This window comes from Lepidochelys kempii, chromosome 11, assembly GCF_965140265.1.
Source record: "Lepidochelys kempii isolate rLepKem1 chromosome 11, rLepKem1.hap2, whole genome shotgun sequence".
Classification (NCBI taxonomy): Eukaryota; Metazoa; Chordata; order Testudines; family Cheloniidae; genus Lepidochelys; species Lepidochelys kempii.
Window position 1 is genome coordinate 50,171,184 of NC_133266.1, and position 25,746 is coordinate 50,196,929.

The following is a 25,746-nucleotide window of genomic DNA, read 5'->3' on the forward strand; positions in this document are numbered from 1 at the left end:
CACCCTGAACTAGCCCCCCTGCCTGCACACAGCCTCAGCTAGCCCCCACCCCCACACAACCCCCTAGCCACCCCTTGCCTGCACCCTTAGCTACCCCCCGTCTACACACAGCCCCAGCTACCCCCTCGCTGCACCCTGAACTAGCCCCCCTGCCTGCACACAGCCCCAGCTAGCCCCCACCCCCACACAACCCCCTAGCCACCCCTTGCCTGCACCCTTAGCTACCCCCCATCCACACACAGCCCCAGCTACCCCCTCGCTGCACCCTGAACTAGCCCCCCTGCCTGCATACAGCCCCAGCTAGCCCCCACCCCCACACAACCCCCTAGTCACCCCTTGCCTGCACCCTTAGCTACCCCCCGTCTACACACAGCCCCAGCTACCCCCTCGCTGCACCCTGAACTAGCCCCCCTGCCTGCACACAGCCCCAGCTAGCCCCCACCCCCACACAACCCCCTAGCCACCCCTTGCCTGCACCCTTAGCTACCCCCCCGTCCACACACAGCCCCTAGCTGCCCCCTCGCTGCACCCTGAACTAGCCCCCCTGCCTGCATACAGCCCCAGCTAGCCCCCACCCCCACACAACCCCCTAGCCACCCCTTGCCTGCACCCTTAGCTACCTCCCCGTCCACACACAGCCCCTAGCTGCCCCCTCCTTGCACACTGAGCTACCCCCCACGCCCACACAGCCCCAGCTACCCACTCCCTGCACCTTTAGCTACCACCCTGCCCACACACAGCCCCTAGCACTCTCCTCCCTGAATCCTGAGCTACACCCCTCACTACACATAGCCCCTAGCAACACGCTGCCTACACCCGGAGCGGTTTTCAAACTTTTTGAGCTGAGTCCCCCATTTGAGTTATATTTTTTTGATAGCACCCCTCCCCTCCCCCACCCCGGGAACCCAGACAGGCAGGTGAGGTGAGTCAGGAGGGTGGAAGTGGCACTCCCTCCTTGGATCCTGCTGTGTGGAGCTAGCCCTTGCCCTCCCAAAAATAGAAGTGAAATTGCCTATGCCCCCTTCTCCTGCTGGGCCCTGGAGTTTTTATAGCATGTCGAAAGGGGTCTCAGCAAGAAAAAGGTTGAAAACCTCGTCTATACCTCAGTATTCCCATATTTATAGTGGTATACTAATGCTTGCCAATGTTTCTAAAGAATTTGGAGAGCTACATCTGAAAAGTGCAGCATAACTGCTCAGTATTCATATTGTTACATTAAGGCAGAGGAAAAAATATAAAGATAGTTAAACTAGTTCTTAATGGAATAAACAGCGGGAATGCTGGGACCTAGACATCGTTATGATTCTTGATTTGTTAAAACAAAGCCTACCTAAAGTCAGCGTTCTTTATTCGTAATGTTTAGAAGTCAATGAAAATAATGAATGAAAAAAAATGAATTCGACTTCCGTCGAATCATGGAAGTCAATGAATGGCTACGCAGGTGGTGTCGGAGAGAAGGCTTTGGATTCTTTGACCATGGGATGGTGTTCCATGAAGGAGGAGTGCTGGGCAGAGACGGGCTCCACCTTACGAAGAGAGGGAAGAGCATCTTTGCGAGCAGGCTGGCTAACCTAGTGAGGAGGGCTTTAAACTAGGTTCACCAGGGGAAGGAGACCAAAGCCCTGAGGTAAGTGGGAAAGCGGGATACCGGGAGGAAGCACAGGCAGGAATGTCTGTGAGGGGAGGGCTCCTGCCTCATACTGAGAATGAGGGGCGATCAGCAGGTTATCTCAAGTGCTTATATACGAATACACAAAGCCTTGGAAACAAGCAGGGAGAACTGGAGGTCCTGGTGATGTCAAGGAATTATGACGTGATTGGAATAACAGACTTGGTGGGATAACTCACATGACTGGAGTACTGTCATGGATGGTTATAAACTGTTCAGGAAGGACAGGCAGGGCAGAAAAGGTGGGGGAGTAGCACTGTATGTAAGGGAGCAGTATGACTGCTCAGAGCTCCGGTACGAAACTGCAGAAAAACCTGAGTGTCTCTGGATTAAGTTGAGAAGTGTGAGCAACAGGAGTGATGTAGTGGTGGGAGTCTGCTATAGACCACCGGACGAGGTGGATGAGGCTTTCTTCCGGCAGCTCACGGAAGCTACTATATCGCATGCCCTGGTTCTCATGGGTGACTTTAATTTTCCTGATATCTGCTGGGAGAGCAATACAGCGGTGCATAGACAATCCAGGAAGTTTTTGGAAAGCGTAGGGGACAATTTCCTGGTGCAAGTGCTAGAGGAGCCAAATAGGGGGGGAGCTTTTCTTGACCTGCTGCTCACAAACCGGGAAGAATTAGTAGGGGAAGCAAAAGTGGATGGGAATCTGGGAGGCAGTGACCAAGAGTTGGTTGAGTTCAGGATCCTGACACAGGGAAGAAAGGTAAGCAGCAGGATATGGACCCTGGACTTCAGGAAAGCAGACTTCGACTCCCTCAGGGAATGGATGGGTAGGATCCCCTGGGGGACTAACATGAAGGGGAAAGGAGTCCAGGAGAGCTGGCTGTATTTCAAAGAATCCCTGTTGAGGTTACAGGGACAAACCATCCCGCTGTGTCGAAAGAATAGTAAATATGGCAGGCGACCAGCTTGGCTTAACGGTGAAATCCTAGCGGATCTTAAGCATAAAAAAGAAGCTTACAAGAAGTGGAAGGTTGGACATATGACCAGGGAAGAGTATAAAAATATTGCTCGGGCATGTAGGAATGAAATTAGGAGGGCCAAATCGCACCTGGAGCTGCAGCTAGCGAGAGATGTTAAGAGTAACAAGAAGGGTTTCTTCAGGTATGTTGGCAACAAGAAGAAAGCCAAGGAAAGTGTGGGCCCCTTAATGAATGAGGGAGGCAACCTAGTGACAGAGGATGTGGAAAAAGCTAATGTACTCAATGCTTTTTTTGCCTCTGTCTTCACGAACAAGGTCAGCTCCCAGACTGCTGCGCTGGGCATCACAACATGGGGAATAGATGGCCAGCCTTCTGTGGAGAAAGAGGTGGTTAGGGACTATTTAGAAAAGCTGGACGTGCACAAGTCCATGGGGCCAGACGAGTTGCATCCGAGAGTGCTAAAGGAACTGGCGGCTGTGATTGCAGAGCCATTGGCCATTATCTTTGAAAACTCGTGGCGAACGGGGAAAGTCCCGGATGACTGGAAAAAGGCTAATGTAGTGCCAATCTTTAAAAAAGGGAAGAAGGAGGATCCTGGGAACTACAGGCCAGTCAGCCTCACTTCAGTCCCTGGAAAAATCATGGAGCAGGTCCTCAAAGAATCAATCCTGAAGCACTTACATGAGAGGAAAGTGATCAGGAACAGTCAGCATGGATTCACCAAGGGAAGGTCATGCTTGACTAATCTAATCGCCTTCTATGATGAGATTACTGGTTCTGTGGATGAAGGGAAAGCAGTGGATGTATTGTATCTTGACTTTAGCAAAGCTTTTGACACGGTCTCCCACAGTATTCTTGTCAGCAAGTTAAAGAAGTATGGGCTGGATGAATGCACTATATGGTGGGTAGAAAGTTGGCTAGATTGTCGGGCTCAATGGGTAGTGATCAATGGCTCGATGTCTAGTTGGCAGCTGGTGTCAAGTGGAGTGCCCCAGGGGTCGGTCCTTGGGCCGGTTTTGTTCAATATCTTCATAAATGATCTGGAGGATGGTGTGGATTGCACTCTCAGCAAATTTGTGGATGATACTAAACTGGGAGGAGTGGTAGATATGCTGGAGGGCAGGGATAGGATACAGAGGGACCTAGACAAATTGGAGGATTGGGCCAAAAGAAATCTGATGAGGTTCAATAAGGATAAGTGCAGGGTCCTGCACTTAGGACGGAAGAACCCAATGCACAGCTACAGACTAGGGACTGAATGGCTAGGCAGCAGTTCTGCGGAAAAGGACCTAAGGGTGACAGTGGACAAGAAGCTGGATATGAGTCAGCAGTGTGCCCTTGTTGCCAAGAAGGCCAATGGCATTTTGGGATGTATAAGTAGGGGCATAGCGAGCAGATGGAGGGACGTGATCGTCCCCCTCTATTCGACATTGGTGAGGCCTCATCTGGAGTACTGTGTCCAGTTTTGGGCCCCACACTACAAGAAGGATGTGGATAAATTGGAAAGAGTCCAGCGAAGGGCAACAAAAATGATTAGGGGTCTGGAACACATGACTTATGAGGAGAGGCTGAGGGAACTGGGATTGTTTAGTCTGCGGAAGAGAAGAATGAGGGGGGATTTGATAGCTGCTTTCAACTACCTGAGAGGTGGTTCCAGAGAGGATGGTTCTAGACTATTCTCACTGGTGGAAGAGGACAGGACAAGGAGTAATGGTCTCAAGTTGCAGTGGGGGAGGTTTAGGTTGGATATTAGGAAAAACTTTTTCACTAGGAGGGTGGTGAAACACTGGAATGCGTTGCCTAGGGAGGTGGTGGAATCTCCTTCCTGAGAAGTTTTTAAGGTCAGGCTTGACAAAGCCCTGGCTGGGATGATTTAATTGGGGATAGGTCCTGCTTTTGAGCAGGGGGTTGGACTAGATGACCCCCTGAGGTCCCTTCCAACCCTGATATTCTATGATTCTATGAAGGTTCCCAATGCTTTCGTTTTGTGAGTTAACAAACAGTTTATTATGGGAAACATAAACTGAACACTCTTTTTGGTCGTACCAGTTTAGGTTTCTGTTAGTAAATTGCTCTTATCTTTGAAATTAAAATGAGAGAGAGCGGCCCAGTCTTTCTAATGCTAAATGCCACACATCCTGATGAATTGAGTCGGAGCTTAAAAACCTGAGCACACGTACCTATGCTTTCACTTTCTGATACAAAGTGCTTGCAGTAGAGAACGGGAACAGGTTGACAGAAACCAACAAAAACCAGGAACTTCAAGATTATGGCAGGAATTTTAACCTCAGCTCCACCTGTGCAGCAAATAGTGAATGCCAAATGCCATATTGGTAATCAACCCTAAGAGGTAGCAAGTCCTGTTACGGTGAGAATTTTAGTTTCAATGGTGAATTGCCTGGCTTGTTGATTTTTTTGGCTTCTGTTGTCAGTTCAGTATTTCATGAAGTTTTTGGTTGTAACTTTCTAGTGACTGAATGGTGAGAGTATCACCTGTCATGAAAAAGTGAAAATACTTACAGTATAAATAGACGTATCACATAGGACCCTTTGTAAACTAACTTCTGGGTTAAAGACATGCACATTTAGAGCTAAGTACTGCATTGGAAGATTACATATCCCTTCAATGGATGTGTCGAGACAGTTAGAAAGACCAACACCATTTAATTTGTTCAGAAGATAAATGCCTCCAGATGGGTAACTCCCATGAGCTATTTAATAAAATGCTGCTTTCAGGACAAATCCTCCAAGGTGCTGATCCCTCTTGAAATATTGTGCACCTTCAGGTCATCTGAAATCTAAATATTCGGATTCTAGGTGTAGTTTATGGCTATGTTCAGAAAGGAATGAGTTGAAACACATGCTACATGGCACTATAGACTCTGCCTCATAGAGTGATCACTCCCATTTGTGAGAGACTGGCACACAGGTGCTATCATACTATGTCAGAACTGTGGTCCAGTTAGTCCAATCTACTGCCTACATAAGTTTTTTATGATCACCCCATTTTCATTGTGGTGTCCACAATGTTGCCCAAGTCTTTTCTCTTTAATGTTTACAGTCAATTTAAAACTCAGAAATCTGTATGCCTAGTTCAGATTATTCCTTTCCCATATGCATTACCTTGCATTTGTAAACATCAAGGGTCATCGCTCATCATGCTGCCATTCACCAAGCTTTGTTTGAGCTCTCTGGAATTCCTCATTGTCTGCTCAAGACAATTGTTGGGGTTCTCAACCTTTTTCTTGCTGAGGACCCCCTCAACATGCTATAAAAACTCCAGGGCTGAGGACACCTGGTTGAGAACCGCTGTGCTATGTCACTGTTTACCCGCTTTTAATCACCACCAACCCCTAGTATGGCCGATCCAGTCGATACTACCATGTTGAAAATTAACAATTTATTTCTATTCTTTGTTTGGTCTCTTACTGCAAATTTCTAATCCATGACAGCACTTTAGCCTTGTGTGAGAGACATTATCAAAGGCTTTCTGAAAGCTCAAATAAATATTTACTTGTTTTTCCTTTATCTGCTACTTTGTTGACCGACGTAAATATAGCTATTAGATAGAAAAGGGTTGGTTTGCCTTTCAAGAAACTGTACCGTGTGTTGCCTATCATATCCTATTCAGCCAAGTTTTTAAGGTTCTGGCCAATTAACTGTACCAAAGTAAAATACACATACCAGTCTGTAATTCCCAGGAACCCTTCTAGCACTTTTCCCTCCAGATCTCTGGAACCATAGCTGATTTTAATGTGAGCTTGAATATTTTTTAATCAGTTCAGTCTCTTTATTCTTAAATTCCTTTCGAACACTTGGATGGACTTCATCCAGGCCTGGCAACTTGCCATTGTTTAATTTGTCAGTTAATTCCAGCTCCTGCTTTTTCTCATCCCTGAATCTTTATCCATTCTATGTTTTTTAGTTGATGAAAAAGAGTAGGTATTTTCACCCCATCTTCTGTGCTGAAGACTATTACGAAGAAAGCTTCTTTGCAACAACCTTATCTCCTTTAACTGATCCCTCTGGAGGGCTGATGAACACACTGATTCTTTGGCATGTACTCCATTTACAACCTCTGTAAACAATGTGTTGGTATTTATTTTTATATCTTTGGCTAATTGCTCTTTCAATTCCCCATTTGCCAACCTAATTTCCAACTTAGATTTTGTAAGCCATAATTTCTGTTCTTTTCATTGACTTGTGTGCTTGTATTAATACCTGTTCCAGGAAACAATTGTTGAAGATGTCAAGAAATTGCTTCTCTCATATTATAGTTGACTGCTTTATATGCGGGTAGTTGAAGTTACCTACTATCAGTGCTATAGGCTCCTGTTCAGCAAGGTACGTAACCATGTAAATGGTCACACGGGGATAGAGCCTCAGTTGGTATAATTTGTCATCGCAGCATTGTTGACTTCAAGGGGACCAGCTGTGGAACTACTTAATTTACTTCAAAAGGACTACGCCTATGCTTAAAGTTAACCACGTGCTTTAGTACCTTGTGGAACTGGAGTCTTTTAAGTTGCTTCTTTGATCATGCTTATCACTGTGTAATTGTTACCCCTTTCCTAAAATTTTGGCTTAGATATTTTAACATACCTGGTATTTCTTGTGTGCTATGGCACGTGCCTCATCTTCATCTAAAACAACTGTGTCACAGACTGCCTTAGTCTATTTTATTTATTTATCAAAAAATACTGTGGCCTTTGCTCTTCATCTGCCAAAATTAAATAAGCTGTCAAAGGGAAACTATTTCACATTATGACAGGTTTCAGAGTAGCAGCCGTGTTAGTCTGTATTCGCAAAAAGAAAAGGAGGACTTGTTGCACCTTATAGTGACTAACAAATTTATTTGAGCATAAGCTTTTGTGAGCTACAGCTCACTTCGTCAGACGCATTCAGTGGAAAATACAGATTTATATATCTCCCCATTGTATTTTCCACTGAATGCATCCGATGAAGTGAGCTGTAGCTCACGAAAGCTTATGCTCAAATAAACTGGTTAGTCTCTAAGGTGCCACAAGTCCTCCTTTTCTTATTTCACATTAGTTCAGCAATGTTGTACTGTCAGGCATCTCTTCAAACAGAAGCCAGATGTTCTTTAAAGTTCAAAGTCCATAATTTATCATAATTAAAACATATCTGGGTTATGATGTGATCATCAGTCATAACTGCAAAACACATTTCCCAGCTGCTTTTCTACTCATCTGCTTACAGAATATGCTGCAAAAATAAATACACATTTTACAACATGGTGAGATTTGCTATTGCACTGTTAGTGCAACAGGAAAGTTGTTAGGCAGATTCACTATGTTTGTGCAGAACTCTATGGCTTGGTGTGAAATAGGCTAAGCCCTGGTCTACGCTGGAGCGGGGGGCGGGGGTGGAAATCGATCTAAGTTACACAACTTCAGCTATGTGAATAATGTAGCTGAAGTCGACGCACTTAGATCGACTTACCGTGGCGTCTTCACTGCAGTGAGTCGACTGCTGCCGCTCCCCCGTTGACTCTGCCTGTGCCTGTCATGGCGCTGGAGTACGGGAGTTGAAGGGAGAGAGCTCAGGGGTCGATTTATCGCGTCTAGACTAGACACGATAAATCGATCCCCACTGGATCGATCGCTGCCCGCCAATCTGGTGGGCAGTGAAGACATACCCTAAGTTTACTCAGCCCTTTTGTTCCCATAGGTATCCATGGAAAAGACACTCCAGCCAAATAATATTAGCAATTGACTATTTATATACAGCATTTAACCAAAGGCAGATTCAGAAGCAAGTGTCACAAGAAGACAGCCATTAGTAGTGCAGCTATGGAAACTTGTGAATTGAAATCACTTGGGGTTGCATACAAGTGCTGGTGAATCTGCCTGTATGGCATCAGAAGCTTTAGGAGACTGTAATCTGCAGAACATTAAAAAAGACTCCAGCATTATGTAGTGCTACTAACAATTTTATACCTATTTCCCTAGATTCAGATTACTTTTCATACATAGTTAGGAAGGAGTAAAAAGCCTGAGCATTTGCTCACCTTTATTGCTATTGTAATAAATAGATACCATGGCGTTTATATGTAAAACCTCTAAGAACTGAATAGGCATAATAATGTTTTATTAATCGGAAAATTAATACTTTGTCAACAATTAAAATGAATGTTTCATAGGAACAGAGTGAAAATAAGACCAAAAATAATTTCACATTTTTTCATTTCGTTCTTACTTGATAAGCAATAAATACACTGCTATAGTCCATTAATCTTATTTACATTGTACAATAGTTTGAATGTTGCTTGATTTCTAGCATAACCCTTTTAGGACATGAAATGGTAACATAGAGGATGTGCTTTAGCATGTGTTCAGCCAAATACTCTAGCAGATCATTACCTTGAAAAATAATGAATGACAAAACAATTAGTAAATTAACATTTTAAAAAATGGAATCAACTGAGCAGCCAGCAGTGAGCATCACCTAACTTCTTTGTGGCATTTTATTAACTGACAGCAGTAGCATAAAAATAGACACTCTCTCTCTCATTTGAAGTAATATCCATAAACATATAAAACTAACATCTTAGTATTACAGATACCAAATACAAAATTAGATCCTAAACAAGACAGGTATTCCCCCAACCCTCTTTGAGACTTCAAATCCTCACCGAATAACATACTAACAGCAAACTACAGTTACAAAGAAATGCTGGCCTGGTAAAAAGAACTCTTAAAAAAGACCCCATAACTGTCTATATTCCTTCAGAGCACAGATAGTAACTACACCAGTGTTTGCTCCAAACACAGTACAAAGTATATATAAAAAAGACCCTGTGTGAAATCAGCGTAAGGATTTAATTCAAATTTATTCTGATAAAGGAGAATTTAGACCATGTTCTTGATTGCCTGTGTATGTGAGAGGGGTGTTGTAAGAAGAGGGTGTAGGGAACTTATTCTCTAATACAACAGCCATAGGCAAGAAGGTCTACCTCATGCTTAGGGACAAAATGTAGCTCTCACGCCATTTGGCACACCGTGGCCACATAGGATTTTTTCTTACCTCCCCTTGCTGGGGCTGCATCCTGTTTCTTTTCTAAGAGTGTACATGGCACTACCTTGGGCCTGTCACCGTGAGCTGTTAGGATGGCTCTTGTACCAGAAGCTGTGGACCTCATTCTAACCCCCTACCTTCCCAATCCACAGCTCCTTAATGGAGCTATGAGCAGCCAATACTCCCTTCCACTAGGAGGTAAAAACCCCAGTAAAATCAATAGAGTTGCATCATCTAATGGGAACATTAGGCCTCTAGAATTTAACTCACCAGCCAATAGAAGGTTTAAACATATATATAAAGTTGCAAACAGCTGTGATGAAGATAAAAACTATTCACATTCTTATGAAATCTCAAGCTGATAAGCCCTATGATGGCTGGCTAATCAGCTGTCTATTGAAGTCTGTTAGAAGACTAATGACATATCACCCTTAAAGGCCAAAACTGAATTATTCATATTCAACAATAAGCTTTTAAAACTGAGGTGTTCTGAGAAAGTATGTTTTAATCCTCTGGTGTTGGCTTTAATAAATCAGAAATACATTTGCATGGCAATATTCTACCATGCACAGTACTAGATTTTTCATCCATTTCTGTTTATTTCACTTTATTCAGCTTTAAAAAAAGACTTTTGAATAAGACTTTTTTATCATGTGCCCCCTTTTGATTTTTCTTCCTTTGTATTGAAAATACACGATTTCTTTAAAGCATAAAACATTTAAAAATACACAGAAAATGCTGTCTTTACAGACATATTTTTCTTAAGACCTTAACAGATTCAAGCCTTATACAATCAGTCACCACAAAATAATACTGAATTTCCCAAACAAGGCACTTCAGAAAGGCTCCAAAAGATTTTCATAAGATAGACTTGGTAAGTTTTCCAAAAACCACTGGAAAATGCCCCAAACCATCTTTTCTTATTACTCTAGGCTAGGCCAAAGAAGCTGGCTCTGAGATCATATTTATTGGCATGCCATCCAATCTTGCACGCCTTTCTCAGACAAAACTCCCACTGTATCAATGGGGTTCGTTTTGCCTGATTCATAAACTAAGGAGCCAGGTATCAGGCATGTGGCAAGGAAAATATTTTTCTTTACACGTATGCAATCTTGCTCCAAGTCAGCAGTCCTGCCCGACTTCTACAAACAGCTTAAGCACTAGTTTAAGTTCCATCAAAGTCAAAGATAAAGATGGGCTTATCAGCTTTTCCAGATCAGGACCTCACTGGTCCTGCTCCCATTAAAGTCAATAAGAAACTTCCATTTGCTTCATTTGTAGCAGGATCAGGCTGTCTGTCCACTAAAATAATTACAAACATCTTGTAAAATGTAACATTGAAGAATAGAAGCAGTGGGGGTTTCATGCCTCAGATTTCGGGCATTAGCATCTGGGTGCCTTTACAATATGCCTGGTTTAAAATAGTGGCAAAAAATGAGCTAGATACATATCAACATCTCAGACTTGATTATCTTCAACAATCTGTCTTTCCTGACAGAGTTCAATCTTAACCACTTATTTAGGTTGCGTACTGGATGAATTTAGCAAATATATTATGATTAAGACAGTATTTACAAGATGAGTTCTCGCAGGCAAATGATATGGCTTTCAATACAATACAGTCTTTACACAAACTTTCAAGAGAATAAGAAATCCTTCATTGATTCCCTGCATACAAAATAATTGCCAACTTGGTCTACACAGTAGAAACGGAAGAGGCAAAGTCTGATTCTTTATATATGTACTTATATCTATATATGAACATATATGTGTGTATGTGTGCATACCATATACACCCACACATATGTGCATATGTTTATACGCATGAGAAATACATTGTCTTAAGTTTGCATCATTCAGGAAAAACATGTCCCAAGTGAGGTAAAAATCTTCTGGCCACAAAGTCATTAACTCAAACTTCAAGTTCATGAGCTATGAGGACTAGAATGTGGGCAATACAGCATTTCTGCAGTCAACCATACAGCTTTTCAGATTTTAAAACAATATTCTCCATGTCATGGTAGCTTTTCCCATTTAAATGTTCACTCGTGAAATCGTGATTGAAGCTGTAGCCCTGAACATCACTGATGGATGATACCGTGTAGGAAGCTGTGCGCATAGCATCTGAGTGGCTGAAGCTGTGCTCAAATTGGATTTTGTACTGATTCCAGTGCCTTCTCAAAACAGCTTGGACCTATTCCGTGAAAGGAAGAGGGAAAAAATGTGTATAAATTACATGGACAGATGCTTATGTGCGGGCCTTAAAATTAGAATACAGCATCAAAATCATGAGCTATTATGAAAGAAATACAAATGGAATTAGGCTGTATTTTTGGTAAATCTAATTTTTCTAACATCATTATATTTAACATTTTTAATACGTTCAAAGCTCGTGAAAGATTTTGGATTTATAGCTCCAGAGACTGGGCTATTCTATACCGTGGGCCCCAGAAGTACAAGTTTTCACACACTGCCTCAGCCCTAATGTGGTTATCCAAAGGTTATCTCTAGTCATGATTAATGTGGTCAGATCCTCAGCAACATCAGCTGATATAACTCCATTGAAGTCCGATTTACACCAGCTGAGGATCTGGCCCAACAAGTCTTCTCTTATTTGTGATCAAGCCTTCATAAAACTAATGGCAAGGTAGTTTCAGCACATGTTCTTACCCTGGTTAAAAATAAATTGTATAGAATAGCCGAAGACCACAGCGGCCTCAGTTTGTTTACATGCTTCATTGTAAGGATGTTATGTATTTCACTGGTTTCCTCTAATACAATATGGCAAAACACCTGGGCAACAGGAAGACTGGATTTACTGAAGTGCTGGGTTAATGAAATTCACATGTAATTAGTTTTTGAGGAAGGAGGCCAAGTTAGGAGTGATCAGAATGCTGGAACAGCTGCTTGTAAGAAAATCAAATTTATGGAAAATCTTAATTTATGTTTTTGCTCAGATTTAAGCATCAGGGATTATGTATTAGTCCTACCACTTAACTATATTATAGACCAAAGTGAACATTCCTGTAACTGCCCTGAAGTCAGTGTCGTTATAGGAGGGATTGAGTTGTGGCCCTATGGACCTGCATTCCTTCTCATCTACATCCTAGCTTCCTTTTTGCACAAGCAAAATACCAGGCGCCTACGTGCTAAATTGTGTCAGAGTTATTTGCAGCTGTTAACAATAGGTGCTAAAAGGGATACCACGTCTTCAAGATCTTGTCCTATCTGATTAGCATTTAATGTAATGTAATAGCTTAACTATTCATTTCCTTCTGGCCAAAATTTTCAGACTAATAATTATGGTTTCCTAATTTGTGATGAGCCTGATTTTCATAAAATATTGAGATGTAGTTGTCTTGACACTAACGTGTGTCTCAAGTTAGCACTCAAATCACCAGCCACATGGGAAAATCTTGCCCTTCATTTTTATGTTGTCAGATTTATTGATGTACATCCATTTGGAATATAAACTAACATTTGCAGATGGAACAGTGTCTGTTAACAAATTACTATTATGGGGCAACATCTTCCATTCAGCTTTCCTTATGTCTTGAGGTTTTTGTTTGTTTAGTTTACATTTTTCTAACAAAATGGCTTATTTTGTCTAATTTCTCTCCAGCTTTAATTATGATAAATAGGAATAGAACAGCATAGACACAACATTTAGACTTCCTGTAGTCTGCTATCAAAACCTCAGTTAAAAAGAGTTTCATATTCCCCAGTATGCTGACAAATAAAATATACTTTGGGGAGAGGAGAATTATTTAAAGAGTTAAGAAGGAAGCTAGTATTTTTCTTCTCCCATCTGGGACACCATCTACTACCGTTGTAATCCATTTTAGTCACCTTGCTCTTGCTACACAAAAGATCATATATTCTTCTCAGTCTGTGTATGCAGTTCCAGTTCACGTCAAAGGGAATTCTGCACATGGCTTAAGGCTGGTGTGTGACCTTAATTTTTTAAAGTGGTTAACCCACTTCAATCATGTGGAGCCATGAGGCAGAAGAATGTTCTAAAACATCTCCCCTTCTGAGAGGGAAGCTTTAGAATGCATTTTATAATCTATTCAAAACTTAGCTGCTCAGAGCCATCACTCTGACCATGACACCCCACACTTTGAATATTTCTACTGGCTTCCTGTTTTCCACCAGGTATTATATTTACTTATAAATAAGAGAGAAAACCACAATGCTGGGTTGATTTGAAGCAACTTACTCACCTCCCTGAACTGTGCAGAATGCAGATGCAGACTAAGATGATGGGAAAGAGAAATTGTTATTATTCCCATTTACTAATAGGCACAGAGAAATTGAGTGACTTGCTCAAAGTCACCCAGGAATTCTGTGGCAGAGCTAGGAATTGATTCAGAATGGATCATCTTAGTTCTGGACCAGTGTCACAATCACAAGACCATCAGTACCCTCATCCGCTTTTCCTTCCTTCTTGTTTGTCACACTTATTGAATCATCTCTTCAATTAGATTGTAAAATTTTGGGGGCAGGAACTAAGGTTGTAACGTCTTTGACACTATTGCAATACAAATCAATAATAATTTTTAAGAACAAAGCAGTCAAAGTACTGTGATATATTGTCTGCAATTGTTGCTTATATTTGGTGCTTCAATATGGCTCTCTCACTTTCTCTTTTATCTTCTCCTCCCTCCCCACACCTCCAGGCTCCAACATATTCTCTGGTATTTCTTCCTACACTAAGCCAAGCCTTTTAAACCTCTCATGCAATAGCCCCTCTGTTACCGTTGAATCAACATGTCACTACCAGTCTATTCTTGTAATTCACTGCAGTTTACCTATCCGTTATTTCTGGCTTTCCTGCAGTCTCATCTGACACGTCTAACCCAACACCTAGGCACTGCACAGCAAATTGCTAATCAATGCAGCAGCAAAGCTCTGCCTCGGATTACGCTCCTTTAACAAAAGATATATCCAGAGTGGTCGAAGAACTTTATCATCCTTTTCTCAGCGTTGACCAATTCTAAATAGTTTTAGCAGACTGCGGGCTCACTCTCTTACATGAAAATAACACAGACAAAAACATCCTAAAATAAGCTCATATTGCAAAGTATATATAGTCATGGCCATAGTTCCTGGTCACTAAGCCATGTGCCCTGTCTGGCTGTATGGTTCTTGCTTTTCTTCCTAGTTTAAAGATGTCCCTCTGTGCTGGCACTTCGGGCAGTGCTCCTGCCAGTCTCCCGTTCAACTGAATATGCCCTAACCAAACTATTGGTTTAATCCAAAGTTCACTGAAATCGATAGGGATTTTTCTACTGCCTTCAACGACGTCTGTATCAAGCCCACTGAAGCTTGGGCTGCTCCAAACACCCACTGTGATTGCAGACCATGCTACGCTCTACGTTAGAGCTTGTATCTGAGTGCCTGGTATAGCAGTTTCCTGCTGGTAAAGTGATGATCTTGTCCATAGCAGTTGGGAAACCCCAGCATATGGATAAAGAAAAGAGATTACTTTCCAACAATTCTTATACCTCAATCTTTGCTGTAAAGACTTTTCCATTGCCCAAAGGAATGGAAAACCCACCTGCCATTAATAATAAAGAAATTTGCAGCAGATGCAGATTCCTTATTCACTGTTATCCCATATAGCAACACAAACTGCACATGCATGTTGCCACTTCCCTAGGATGCCTAGTATTCTGTAAATTATAATGAGGTTTTGCTATGGCAAGTGATGTTAAAGGGACATATCATAGATAAGTCATATCAAGTTCAAAACTGCTATAACAGAGGCCCTTAAGGACAGAAGATTATGAGTTATGTCTGCTGAATGTCATGTCTGCAGCAGAATCTAGTAAGAGACCGAGAGAACACTTGTTGAGTACAGATTTTTGTATGATTTTTAACTTTATTGTCATTCCCCCCTTGAGCCATTATACCTTACTAAACTATCATTTTTATAACAAGATATAATGAAATTATAGCCAGCTGAAAAAAAATTGAATAGTGCCACTGGAAGAGCTAAAGACGATAGGAGACAATGTTTAAAACACAAGATTCTGCGCAATGGCATGTAAATGGACAAAGATCAGCTAAGATTAAAGATTGTGGGCCAGATGTCAAGATGATTTATGGCCCTTTTATGTAATTCAGGTGATGCTAAATTGCTGTAATCTGTCCACAGATGCCCAGCAGAAAATTCCCTTGTTGGAGGGGAACTCCCTGCTAGTATGTCTGCTTGTAGAGGGCACAGCAGCGCTAAGCTTTGCTACACTGATTCTCCAGCATTGTAAGGCCCATTAAGGACCCTAAATTAGTGGTGTAACTGACAGCTACCCAACTCCCTGACACTGAACAAACCTCTGGCTCCGGAGAGAATACGGCCGAAGTATAGATTGTAAATTCATAATATTGGAACCCTAACAGAATAAATAATTGATTACTAATGCTAATAGAGCACGTTTTAAATTTAAAACCAAAAGTAGATTTGATTTTGTTCTGCAGTGGAATGGAAACATTGTTAAGAGGTGCACATAAATTAAAAATAATTATAGCTGATCAAAGGACAGCAATTCCATTTTGCATCCATTTTGTTCGTTTCGCAGTAGACCAAAACTAAAACCATTCAAATGTTTGCACAAAACTTGAATTCTGTCCAATTATCCGTTTTCAGATCAAAACCTGAGCTTTTCCGTTGCGGAGGGCAGGGGAGGGGCAGTGATTAGGGCACAGCGATGTGGGCGGTGATCCAATCAGATTCAGAATCATCTCTGATGAAAAACTCTGCTCTGGAACAGGCAGAGGAGCAGGGACGTGAACTATGGTCTACCACATCCCAGGGCAGTACATTAATGACAAGATTACCAACTGTGAGCATGTCTTTCACTCCCCAATGGGGATTACCTCAAAACTGATTTCCTCAAAATGTTTCAGATTCTGCAAAACAGCATATTTTGGCACAACGTAATTTGGTCAGAAATGTTCTGACCAGCTCCAAAAATAATGGAGAGAGAAACTTATCCAAACCATAGGAAAGTTGCAGTTCAGTTTTGGTTAGTTCAGATTTTGGGTGTGCACTTGAGTCAATTCTTCTCTATTAGTCAAATGATTTATCTGTTTCTCATACATTCTTAAATGCCTAATAAAAATATTAGGGCAGTCGATTAATCACAGTTAACTCATATGATTAACTAAAAAAATTAATCATGATTAAAAAAATTAATCGCAATTAATCACAGTTTAATCGCACTGTTAAACAATAGAATACCAGTTAAAATATATTAAATATTTTGGATGTTTTTCTACATTTTCATATATATTGTATTCAGTTGTAACTGAAATCAAAGTGTATATTATTTTTTATTACCAATATTTGCACTATAAAAATGATAAACAAAATAAATCATATTTTTCAATTCACCTCATACAAGTACTGAAGTGAAATCTCTTTGTCGTGAAAGTGCAACTAACAAATGTCGATTTTTTGATGTTACATAACTACACTCAAAAACAAAACAAAGTAAAATTTCAGAGCCTGCAAGTCCACTCAGTCCTACTTCTTGTTCAAGTTTGTTTACATTTACAGGACATAATGCTGCCCTCTTCTTATTTACAATGTCACCAGAAAGTGAGAATTGGCGTTTGCATGGCACTTTTGTAACCAGCATTGCAAGGTATTTACATGCCAGATATGCTAAACATTTGTGTGCCTCTTCATGCTTTGGCCACCAGACCAGAGGACATGCTACCATGCTGATGACGATCGTTAAAAAAATAATGGGTTAATTAAATTTGTGACTGAACTTTTTAGGGGAGAATTGTATGTCCCCTGCTCTGTTTTACCCGCATTCTGCCATATATTTCATGTTATAGCAGTCTTGGATGATGACCCAGCACATTTTGTTCATTTTAAGAACACTTTCACAGCAGATTTGAGAAAACGCAAAGAAGGTACCAATGTGAGATTTCTAAAGATAGCTACAGCACTTGACCCAAGGTTTAAGAATCTGAAGTGCATTCCAAAATCTGAGAGGGATGAGGTGTGGAGCATGCTTTCAGAAGTCTTAAAAGAGCAACACTCTGATGCGGAAACTACAGAACCTGAACCGCCAAAAAACCTTCTGCTGGTGGCATCTCACTCAAGATAATGAAAATGAACATGTGTTGGTCTGCACTTCTTTGGATCGTTATCGAGCAGAACCCGTCATCAGCATGGATGCATGTCCACTGGAATGGTGGTTGAAACATGAAGGGACATATGAATCTTTAGCGCATCCAGCATGTAAATATCTTGCAACACTGGCTACAATAGTGCCACGAGAACACCTGTCCTCACTTTCAGGTGACATTGTAAACAAGAAGTGGGCAGCATTATCTCCTTCAAATGTAAACAAATTTCTTTGTCTGAGCAATTATCTGAACAAGAAATAGGACTGAGTGGACTTGTAGGCTCTAAAATTTTACATTGTTTTATTTTTTAATGCAATTTTTGTACATAATTCTACATTTGTAAGTTCAACTTTCATGATAAAGAGATTACACTAGAGTATTTGTACACCGGACCCTTGCTAGAATGCAGGGTTCGGGATCCATGTGCAGTACCATGTTAATGCGGGGACCGCATTATAGCGGGGGCCACGTTACTATGGATCCCAATTTAAATATTTAAATTTGGGATCCAACGCTGCGACCGTGCTATATGTGAATCCACGCTCTAGCAAGGGTCCGCTGTATTAGGTGAATTGAAAACTACTATTTCTTTTGTTTTTTTTACAGTGCAAATACTTGTAATCCAAAATAAATATAAAGTGAGAACTGTATACTTTGTGTTCTGTGTTGTAATCGAAATCAATCTATTTGAAAATATAGAAAACATCCAAAAATATTTAAATAAATGGTACTCTAATATTGTTTAACAGTGCGATTAATTGTGATTGATTTTTCTAATCTCTTGACAGCCCTAAAAATACCTAAAGGCTCAATCCTACAAACTCTTACTTCCACACGTCTGCTTACTCACATATACTGTAATTGAATTATGTGTGGGAATAAGCAGTTGTGTAGAAATAGGTGCCTGCTGGATCAGTAACTGTCTCCCTGATAGAACTATGGGAAAAGTACCAAATTGCTTTATTTTGCTAGTGAAAACAAAACTGGTGGCAAAGTTCCATTAACTTCTGTGATGCAGGGTCAGGGCCTTAGCCCACTGAAGATTTAGGGCATAGTCCTTTGACTTCAGAAGGAGCAAGTATGTGCCCTCAGTAGCACAGTTGCCAACTTTCATGCAGTAAATAGGTACCTCAACTTTCACAATAAGCCAAAAATCAAGCTAATCCCATTTCAAAACAAGACCCAAACAAGCCAATCCCTAAGAACCCACCACTCTATGTGACTAGATCCCCCGAAGTGTGCAGTCTGGGACAATGGTGGGCCTGCTGTGCACCCCTGACTCTCTCCCCCGCACACTTGCCCCTTGCCCCTGCTTGCCAGGAGCCGATCAAAAGAAAGAAGCAACAACCTACAACAAGCAACAAGCTACAAGCCAAACAAGCTACAAGCCAAAAACTAGCCAGAAGCAACTCACAAGCCAATTAAGCCAAAAACAAGCCCAATTTCTGTGGGTTTTTTGAGGGTTTGGCATGTCTGCTCAGTAGTCACCTGAAGGGCAGGATTGGACTCCCAGAAGAATGGAGGTCCAACTGAAGCAAGGAAAACTTTTTGATGGCCCAAATATAGAAAGTTTACAAAGCCTTGGCCTTGAATGTTTTTTCCACTTGTGCTGAAAAGGCTGTTTGCAAAACATAAGCCCAAAGTTCTGCCCCCAAAATGAAAAATCTGAAACACCACCAAAAGAGATGATCTTTTACCTCCATTTCATACAGTAAAGTCAGTGTTCATGAAAGGTACCATTTCACAGTTCTACGGATGCAGACCTCAACCTAATTACAGAGCAGTAATTTCCTAGAAAGCAACAATTTTTCCAGTTCTGTCCCACAAGTGTGCCTCATTCCTGACCTTGAAGGACCAATTCAAGGCCTTGCTGGGGGTAAGGCTGACACAATGATGACAGTTTGGTAGTTTCTTGGATGAGAATACATGTCCACTAGGAATTTATGATTTTATTTGTCAGTACTGAAATTTTTTCCCACATAGCAGTGCTGTTATTGTTATATGGATACTAACCTGAAAAGTGCTGAGTGCCGTTAATTACTTCTGAAATCAAGAGAATTTTAGGCTGCTCAACACCTAATAGGTTTAAACCCTTACGAATTTCATGAAATATTTTAGAGGCAACACTCAAGCCTAAATTCAGGTCTTGCTAGGTAAGTTATTCGCAAATACTTTATCCCTAACATTTTTACTTATTTTAAAATGTAGAAGTGTAAATTTAAATTTCTATTTACAATTTTACATTTGTCATTGGGATCACAAATGGGGGTGGTGGATTTAAAAAAACAACAACAAAACAATTTCTTTTAACTCTAAACCAAAATTAAGGAAGTTAAATAAATTGAAATCAGTTACTGTACCTACCTCTCCATTAAAAAAGCAGAAAATTGTAGCCACCAACAGACCCTGCAAAATAAAAAGTTTTCTCTTGATTTTTTCAATACATACAGATTTATTGAAATACAAGAACACACACACACAGTAACACACCCCTAATAAAACGCAGATCTAGAAAGCAAAGAGGAAAAATGCATTTCAAATCTAAACTCAGTGAATTATTACTAATAATACAGATGGTCTATTGGGCCAGCACGCTAGCATGACATTTCATTCCTCCTAAAGGATTAATCTAAATGAAATGAGAAATATAAGACTATTAATAAGCAGAAGTTTTTTTATAAAGATCTAAAAACGGTTTAGAAATTAATGAATTTCCCTTTGTCATTCATTTATTTGCAGTCATATTGCAAGTACAGTCTAGCTCAAGGGAACAAGTGCAACTTAAAGCTTCTTGCCTGATAATGCATAAGGATATGCATCACATAGTCATATACTTCTTCAGCAATACGGCCTTCTGGTCGCCATGGAAACAGCACAAATTCAATGCCAAGAAGTGGCACTAGAATGAGCGTAGCTCTCACAGCTTTCATGTATAGACTGGATTCTGCCTGGTGTGTGACTTTGAGCTTGGTTATGAGAACTCGAACAATATTCAACAGGAAAAAAAGATTCACCTGTAAGAAAGGAAATTGCTTTTGTAATAGTCTGATAGAATAGACTACAATTATTTTGTACTGAATACTGAAAGCAATGGAAACATTTACATGTTAGAAAACTCAGACTATATGTTATGTCATTAGACATGTTTTCATTATAACAAAATGGAGCATCTGAAACTTCTTCTGTCTGGATTGGATCTACACTTTGCACTTGGAGATTAATTCTTCTCATGACAACTTTCTCCTTGTGATTCTATATACATAATCACATATGCAATATATGCATAATTATTTAAAGCTTGTACCTGTATAACAAAACAGGAACTCACCCCCAAAGAGGCATGCAGTTTAGCAGTCTGATCCTACATTCCTTGCATATTCAAAATTCCCATTAACATCGGTGGGAGTTTTTGGTGCCAGGATCAGGATGTTAATCTGAATGGATGAAATCGTGGCCCTACTGAAGTGAATGGAAATTTTACTATTGACTTCAAAGGGGCCAGTATTTCACCCAAAGTTATTGGACCAATCTTGGATGCTGGATTATGAAGAGAGTGGACTATATCACGGTATGTAAAATAATAGCTACAGCAGCTTCCATGCAAGGTTTTCAAACCACTTCCTAGATATTAATAAATAAATCCTTACAACATGCTCATGCAACAGAAAAGAATTGTAATCCCTATTTTACTAATTGGGAATTTAGACACAGAGGGATTGATTTAATGTAAGGTCTTGATCCTGGGTCAGCTGAAGGTGATTGATTTAATCAGTTTCTAAAGGCTGTCTACATAGTGTGCTAGTGTACACCAGTGGGATGTAAATTCTAGTGCATAGTGGCATGTCATACACTCACTGGCCCACCTGGACCCTGTTGGCATGCCCTAGAAGTTCCCTAGTGTACAAGGTGCTTGTGCACACTAGAATTTATATCTCAGGTGGTACACACTAATTTATTTAGTATTTGCATATTCGCTGAGCCAAGCAATAGCTCAGAGCCCACCACTGAATTTGGTTGGTGGGCACACCTCAATAATGTGTGTCATTGTTAGATTTGCGCCACAGCTGCATCTTGGATTGTCTCAAAGATCCCAGCAGTGCTGGGTGGCTGCACAGAAGCCTTGCCCAGTCTGGAATTGGTTAAGAAGGGCCCACAGATGACATGGCAGGTTGAAGCCAGGCAGGTGAGCAGAAGGTTCTCTGAAGAGGAACTTATTCGTGGTTGATATTAAGCACTTGTATTCCCACCACACAGACTCTGCTGTCACATTCTGGCATGGCAGCCTCGACCACAGTGGATGTTGTGATGGAAGACGTGGACAAAAAGGCAAGGGCAAGTGTGGGTTGGCATGTACCTTCTCAAGCAGCTTGTCTACTGCAATCTCCCTCCTGATGTAAGGGAGCAATGTGGCTCAGAACTGGAAGCCATAGAAGATGAGTCAGTAAGAGAGTTCCTGCAATTATGCACATTGTTGAACTGAGTTGCACAACAACAAGTTTGGTGTGTGCCTCCTGAATCCATACTGGCACACAGTATTCTGCTCTTCAGTGCGAGATGGCAAGGGCTGAGGTTCTTAGGGTTGGAGCATCCACTCCCCATGAAGAACCTGCCAGTTTGCTGAGAAGGTTTTTGCCTGTCTTGACCTTCACTGCTATCTTGCTCAGCCGGCTTTTATATGTTTGGTTGAGGGTCACACCTAAGTAAACTGGGTATGCTTCATGCTTCAGCCTCTGGCCATTCATTGTGATGTTTAATTCCCTCTTAGTGTTGGCATGGTGGAGGTGGAATGTTCTAGAGACTGTCTTGCTGGTGCTAGGCTGAAGGTGCCATGTCTTGCAGTAGTTGGCCAGCTTTGCAGCTTCGTCACTCAGGGTATTCTCCAACTTATAGAAAGTGGGAGCCTGTAGTCCACAGCAGATATTGTCTGCATAGATGACTGGGTTGGTGGCAGGTCACTGATGTATATATTGAACAAGGTGGGGGCTAGAACAGACCCTTGGGGTACCCTGCTCATCTGTTTTTATCAAAGCACTTGTTTTCTCACCAACATGCACCCTGAACCATCTGTCTTAGATGTAGCTGTTTGATGGCATCAGTAACCCATGGTTGGAGGACTCTTCATATTTTAACAAGTAGACCTGTGTGCCATGTATGATGCGGTGAGGTCAAGGAAAATAGCACCTGTTTTCAGGTTTCTTTGAAAACCATTTTCAATTAATGTGGTTAGTATGTGTGCTTCGACCTTGTTGAAAGTCTGCTTGCTCGACATTAAAAATATTCTCAACCTCTGGTGTTATTCACTGTAAAATGAGGCACTCTAGAACCTTGAGACACACAGAAAGCAGTGATATCGGGTGGTAGCTTGATGCCTGGTTTGGGTCTTTACCAAGTTTTAGGAGGCTGATGACCCCCTGAGGATGTGATGTGATGACTTTTGAAATGCACCAGTTTTTCAGCAGTCTTCCTTCATTGTGACCTTTTTGGAGAATTGAGCCAGCCAAGAATGGGGGCATAGGCCAAGATGTTTCAGGAACTCTGGAAGGATGTTGTCTTAGCTGGCAGTGGTGTCAGACTTGATGTTATAAAGCACTCTGTCCAGCCGTGGAACTATGAAAGGTTCAGGGCAAGCTCCGGATATGTGTTGCCTTGGAAGATTCTCCACGTACTCTGGACTTGACTCTTAATTTCTTTTTCCAGAGGTGTCTTTCCCACGCAAAGCAGGTGATTGGTTATTGGTTAGTACTCAGAGAAATCAGCATGGTGTCAGTGGTTGCTGGGCTACTCTAAAGTGACAAAGTAAACTCCAGCATTTCCGGCTGGACCATGTAAAGTCCAGGTTCTTGGTCTTTTCCTCCCCTCTGGCTCAGTGAGCACAGTTTAAAGTTTTGATTAAGTGTTTGGCCATGTCTGGGTCACCGGTTGACTCATACGGCTTGAGTAAAGCAGTGCACTCCTACACAGTTCAGCCCACATCCAGCATCATGCCGAGTCTTGCACAATTTTCCACACAGCCAGCACAGACCATCAGTGATCCATATTGGTTTTCAGCTACCAACTGTCATGAGCACAAAGAAGAAGTAATGGAACATGTGCAAAGCCATCTGCACAGTAATGCACCATGTAGACCAGAGGTGGGCAAACTTTTTGGGCTGAGGGCCACATCTGGGTGGGGAAATTGTATGCAGGGCCGGGGCAGGGGGCTGGAGGGAGTGCGGGATGTGGGAGGGGGTGCGGTGTGCTGGAACGGGCTCAGAGGGAACTGGGGCAGAGGAGGTATGCGGGGTGTATGAGGGTGTATGAGGGGGCTCAGGGAAGGGGGTTGGGGTGCAGGAGGGGTGCGGACTGTGGGAGGGAGCTCAGGGTGTAGGAGGAGTGTGGGGTTTGCAGGGGGCTCAGGGCAGGGAGTTGGGGTGCACAGGGGTGCAGGGTGTGGCAGGGGCTCAGGGCAGGGGGTTGGGGTGCATGCTGGTGCTGGCTACAGCAGGGGCCTCAGGGCAGGGGTTGGGGTGCAGGAGGAGTGCGGGGTGTGGCAGGGGCCTCAGGGCAGGGAGTTGGGGTACAGGAGGGGTGCGAGGTGCAGAGGTTGGGGAGCAGGGTGCAGGAGGGGTTCGGGCTCTGGCCCAGTGCCATTTACCTAAAGCAGTTCCGGGGTGGCAGTGGTGAGCACCGGGGCAAGGGCAGGCTCCCTGCCTGCCTGCCCTGGCCCCACGCCACGCCACTCCGGGAAGTGGCCGGAACCATATCCCTGCGCGGCCCCTGGGGGAGTTGTGGGGGCACAGGGCTCCGCATGCTACCTTTGCCATGCCTTTGGGTACCTCTCCCAAAGCTCCCATTGGCCGCTGTTCCCCGTTCCTGGCCAATGGGAGCTGCGGGGGGCAGTGCCTGGAGGCAAGGGCAATGCACAGAGCCATCTGCTCCCTCCCCCGCAGGGCCCCAGGGTCGTGGTGCTGGCCACTTCTGAGAGTGGTGCGGGGCCTGCGTTACCACGGGGGGCAATCTCATGGGCCGGATCCAAAGCCCTAAGGGGCTGGATCTGGCCCGCGGGCCATAGTTTGCCCACCCCTGATGTAGACAAACCCAGAATGAATTGCTCAAAGTTACACAAGAAGTCAGAGGCAGAGTTGGAAATAGAACCCATAGCTCTTAATGCACAGTCCTGTGCCATAGCTACCAAATCATCCTGCCCCTCTAGATTTGTAGCAGAGTAAAGCCTGTCTAGGAGGATCTTCTACTTGTGTCTAAGTGTGGTTATCTAGAAAGGTGCCAACTTATTTCCAGATAAGGTCATATACTCTTTTTGCTTTACCCAAGTGAGTAGTGCTGGTAACCTCTACGGGACTGCTGACATGGGTAAAGTGAGCAGGATTTGACCTTCACTGTAGACAAGAGGTAAGAGTATAACGTAGACAACAAATTTTTCTATGGCAGCGGAAAAGACAAGTGAAATAAAAAGCTTTTTGAACATTTGTGAAAATAGAAAAATCACTGATGCAGCCGTTAGCCTGTCATTCTGAATGTGTACACTTTATGAGGCATTCATTGCTCTCAGAAATCAATCACAAAATACACAGCGATAGAAAAAAAGCTATAAAATTATTACTCACCTTTTTAGCATACAGATACATACAATTTTAAAATTTACATTTTCAATTTTCCCAGTGGTCAGCAGCCTTTTATTGTAGCAAAGTCAAAGGGGCAGGCTTTTGAGTCAATGGATTTTGTATTACAGTTTAACTAAAATTGCATCCCTGCTGTCTAGAGCTGATCAAAAGTCTTCGATCAAAACTTTTTTCAACATAAAATGTGTGGAAATTTTCAAGAAAAAAAAATCCATTTTCATCAAAAATGTTTCGGTTTTCATTGAGTACCCGCCCCCACAAAAAATGATTCTCCCCCTCCAGTTTTCATCAATCAAAAAAGCCAAAAACTGGGAAAAAATTCTGTTGTCAGTTTTGATTTTTC

General features: G+C 42.2%; 1 protein-coding gene across 5 annotated transcripts in view; it reads right to left on the reverse strand.

Annotated features, from left to right (window-relative positions):
- Positions 1 to 8,695: 8,695 nt before the first annotated feature.
- Positions 8,696 to 25,746, reverse strand: part of CALCRL (calcitonin receptor like receptor) — a 95,119-nt gene continuing 78,068 nt past the window's right edge. For all 5 annotated transcript variants that reach the window (XM_073306116.1, XM_073306117.1, XM_073306119.1 and 2 more), the window contains 3 exons: positions 20,580 to 20,798; positions 20,149 to 20,190; positions 8,696 to 11,833 (listed from right to left, as the gene is read on the reverse strand). In XM_073306116.1, the coding sequence (XP_073162217.1) occupies positions 11,612 to 11,833; positions 20,149 to 20,190; positions 20,580 to 20,798 (483 nt within the window). In that variant the 3' untranslated portion in view covers positions 8,696 to 11,611. The remainder of the gene's footprint in view (positions 11,834 to 20,148; positions 20,191 to 20,579; positions 20,799 to 25,746) is intronic.